This window comes from Oncorhynchus gorbuscha, linkage group LG23 (assembly GCF_021184085.1).
Source record: "Oncorhynchus gorbuscha isolate QuinsamMale2020 ecotype Even-year linkage group LG23, OgorEven_v1.0, whole genome shotgun sequence".
Taxonomy (NCBI): domain Eukaryota; kingdom Metazoa; phylum Chordata; class Actinopteri; order Salmoniformes; family Salmonidae; genus Oncorhynchus; species Oncorhynchus gorbuscha.
The window spans coordinates 20,608,571-20,612,618 of NC_060195.1; the positions used below are offsets into that span (position 1 = coordinate 20,608,571).

General features: G+C 44.5%; 1 protein-coding gene across 1 annotated transcript; it reads left to right on the top strand.

Annotated features, from left to right (window-relative positions):
• The first annotated feature begins 468 nt into the window (after positions 1-468).
• LOC124010639 lies at positions 469-1,993 on the top strand. The gene is made up of 4 exons (XM_046323309.1): positions 469-477; positions 719-814; positions 965-1,058; positions 1,176-1,993. The coding sequence occupies exons 1-4, from the start codon at positions 469-471 to the stop codon at positions 1,991-1,993; spliced, it is 1,017 nt and encodes a 338-aa protein (XP_046179265.1).
• Positions 1,994-4,048: the final 2,055 nt, after the last annotated feature.

Genomic DNA, 4,048 nt, shown 5'->3' on the forward strand with positions numbered 1-4,048 from the left:
ACCATTTCGTATTTTACTAGGATCTCCATTAGCTGTTGCCAAGGCAGCATCTACTCTTCCTGGGATACTGACAGAGATAAAAACATTACATCAAACAAAATATTGTGCATTATACAAATGTACATTGCTCCATTATCACATTACATTATTACAATACTACATGACATTAAAACTTCCCACCCATAAACCCTATCTTAATTTATCTCATTTTATTTCAATTACAATGAAGTTGTAGGAGTTAATTTACAGAGTTTTCAGTTACGTCACTGTCACCTCTACACCAATCTGTGTGGCCTCTGTGATATAAACTGGTGTAGCACTGTGCACCCCATTCATTCAACACCCGTGATCCGAACTGCAAGGATATCACCAGTACGTGCCATTTTTCATCTGGACATTTCTTCAAAAATAATGGGCACAATGATGAAGAAGAAAATAGGAAATTCAAGCCCAAAAAATACCAAAAATATGAAAAGGGTGAGTAGGAACTTGTATTTTTTAACCCTGATTTTGGTATGTTTTCAGATGTGTCATGTGCATGGTAAAATGTAATAATAATAGCCTCGTGCTTTGCAGTGATAGCTAACATGTACAGTAGCTAACATAGTGTGTACATCAGTATGCTATTATACTTAAATTAAGGTAAATTAGGCCTATACAAAAATAAATCAGTTTGATTACAATTGGCACCTCTCTCCCCCCTCTTGTCTCGATGCAGATGTTAAAGCCAGTTACAGAGAAGAAAAGACGAGACCGAATAAATCAGAGTCTTAGCGAGCTAAGGATTTTGTTACTGAACTACAAATTAGATTCGGTGAGTTTTTCAATCCATCCAATCCTATCTAGCCTTAATTGTTGTAGTCTGTGAGTCTATAGCGCCATCCAAAGGCTTTTACGTGGCTGTTTATTTTTTGACCTGTTTCCTTATTAGTTTATTCACTCTATTCATCTTGACCACTCACAGCGTTTACAGAACCCCAAACTGGAGAAAGCAGAGATTCTAGACCTGGCCGTGGAATATCTTCAAAAAAGGACAGACAAACGAAGCATAAGCAATGGTAAATCTAATTAGCTCTAGGCCTGCAAGTGTGTTTGCGAAGGTTTATCTACAATGCATGAAATTGTCCGTACAAATGAAAAATGTTTCCCTCTCCCACCTTTGAACTTTTTTTTAGATTGTTCCTGCCAGGCTGTGTGTGGGCCGAAGGAGGTGCAGCAAGTTATTCACAGTGAGGCCTCCATGGCAGGCGCCCCCAGTCCCCCAACAGCAGCATTCCCCAGGTCTGCTCTCCCGGCCATCTACACGGGAGGCTTCCAGCAGTGTGTATCTCACCTGGCTGGCTTCATGAGCAGCAGCAGCCCCTTGGAGAAAAAGGGCTTCATCCTCCTCCAAGGGCTGAAGAGCTACATAGACAGTCAGTACCCAACCACAAACACCAGTACAGAGCAGCTGCAGTGTGCATCCTCCTCGTCATTAACAGACATCCATCTGAGGTCAGGTGGTAAGGAGATGGCTCATTGGGCGGACATGGTGCCTGTGAGAGAGGGATGCCGTCCCTCTAAACAGGGGGCAGGTATCTGTCTCCGCAAATCCACTTTGTCGACCACCCACCATTCTTTCTGCCAACTTAATGGCCACTCGTACCCCTTGACACCTGACTATCTCTCCCCACTGTCTCCTTGCCTTTCTTGTTCTTCTTCGGTTTTCACCACCCCTCCTCCATACTCCTCGTTTCCCTGTCACCTTAGTTTCCCTCCCAGCCTGTCACCTATTTCCTCCAACCCCTCATCCTGCTCCGGATCCCCGTCGCTACATAACGTCCCTTCTCCTCCACTTGGTTGTTCACCCACCTTCCCTCTCTCAAGTCCTCCCGGCCTCCCTCTCCCGAGCCCCCCTCTCGTCCCCTTTGCCTCCCATACGTCTCTGTGGTCCCTTGTGCCTGTACGAAGGCAAGAATGTTTTATTAGCTCCACACACTGGAGACCCTGGTAGAAAGCCAGGTGTGTGCAGAGGGACTATGAAACAGTTCAACTGGACCAACGTTAGAGAAACTGACAAGAGGAGAGAGCCACCTGGTGGAGATCATGGAGGTAACCTGAACATGACCCTGCTGCTGCTGACATTAATTTGGTGCTCTTCTCATTTGATCAATTTTCCTAATCATTTCTGAAATGTTCCCCATATTTGTAACATGTCAGTATTCATAATCTCTCTCTTTCATTTTTTAGATAGTCCTTGTAAATATGAATTGCATAAACTGTGTATAAATGTATATATATATATATTGTTAGAGAATAAACTGAACTGTACAACGGAACCATAACTCAATCGTTATTTTTCTGATGGTTAGGATGATTCTCGGCCTGTGCCTGAATGCTCTGTAAATTGAAATTCCCATGTAGGCCTGGGTATGCACAGGTGAGGTGATTTGTTGTACACTCCCACCTAGCGTTTTGATTGGGTACTGCAGCCATTCCATGTGGTTTGAGCGTCTATTCAATACCTTGCCAGCAGAATGCGCCATCAGCTCAAAGAACCAGAGTAGTGTGGTAGAAGTCTCTCCATCTCTTTGACCCTGTCACAATGAAAGCAATAAGATACGCTGTCAGTTCAATAGAGCACTTCATTGTTTCTGGCTCTTTTATCAGTCCCGTGATAAGCCTAAGATGCTTCATACTACAAGCATCATTATTTTCTCTCTGTCTCTCCCAGGCTCAGATAAATGCTCACCCTTCTCCTAATCTGCTGTTCTAATCTCTATTACAAGACCTGAATATTTTCTGTACAAGGTACTGAGGGATTTGGCTAGAGAAAATAGACTTTCTGACATGATAGAACATGTCTTTGGATAATGGTTATTTATCCCTCCCTATTCCCTCCCTCATTCCCTCCCTCCCTCTGTCCCTCCTTCCCTCCCTTTCTCCCTCCCTCTGAACCTCCTTCCCTCCTTTCCTCCTTCTCTCTTCATTGAAGAGGCTTTCTCTGTACCAGTGCCATTAGTTATGAGGTGGCCATTGTTCATTGTCAGAGATATAAGAAGGCAGACAGGCACATCAGGTTGATTATCCACACTGTCTTTCTGCAGGTTTTGATCATTCCTGAATCAAAGAACCATGTGACAGTTAGTAGAAAGGGCCGGCCACCAAGCTAAAGAGGATATTCTACCTCTGCATTACTCATAATTAAAAGGGAAAGTGATGACCTGACAATGGTTGAAATCCCTCTGGCATTTTCTCAGGGTACGCTGATTAGTACTGATCCTGTTACCCTCTGTAATCATCGTTTTGTTAGCCATGAATGTACCCCATGCATTCCTGATTAGTCCCAAACAGCCAGGGAGGGAGAAACTTATAGGAAACCCACAGGAGGAGGGTGTGTGGAGATGTCATGGTTTGGTCATGGTTTTTTGGTGCATAGGTAAATACATTGGTGTTGGCACATTTCTAAAGCAAAATGTTGGATGTCGAAGGCTTTCATCATTCACACACACACACACACACACACACACACACACACACACACACACACACACACACACACACACACACACACACACACACACACACACACACACACACACACACACACACACACACACACACACACACACACACACACACACACACACACACACACACCACCCCTGGGTTTTATTTATCTGAAAAGCCCTGTGGTAACTCTGTGGAAGCCCTGTGGTAAATCTGTGGTAATTTGTCTCACATTATAAAATAGATGCATTTGATTTATTGCCTTTCAGGTGGTGTGTGGTCCAGCAACAGTGTTCCATTTCCGGTGGTGTGTGGTCCAGCAACAGTGTTCCATTTCCGGTGGTGTGTGGTCCAGCAACAGTGTTCCATTTCCGGTGGTGTGTGGTCCAGCAAGAGTGTTCCATTTCCGGTGGTGTGTGGTCCAGCAAGAGTGTTCCATTTCCGGTGGTGTGTGGTCCAGCAACAGTGTTCCATTTCCGGTGGTGTGTGGTCCAGCAACAGTGTTCCATTTCCGGTGGTGTGTGGTCCAGCATGAGTGTTCCATTTCCGGTGGTTTGTG

Bases quoted from the DNA above. Each gene is read 5' to 3' on its own strand.
- LOC124010639 (XM_046323309.1), top strand. The intron at 815-964 runs GTGAGTTTTTCA...GACCACTCACAG, and splicing joins TGAACTACAAATTAGATTCG to CGTTTACAGAACCCCAAACT. The intron at 1,059-1,175 runs GTAAATCTAATT...ACTTTTTTTTAG, and splicing joins CAAACGAAGCATAAGCAATG to ATTGTTCCTGCCAGGCTGTG.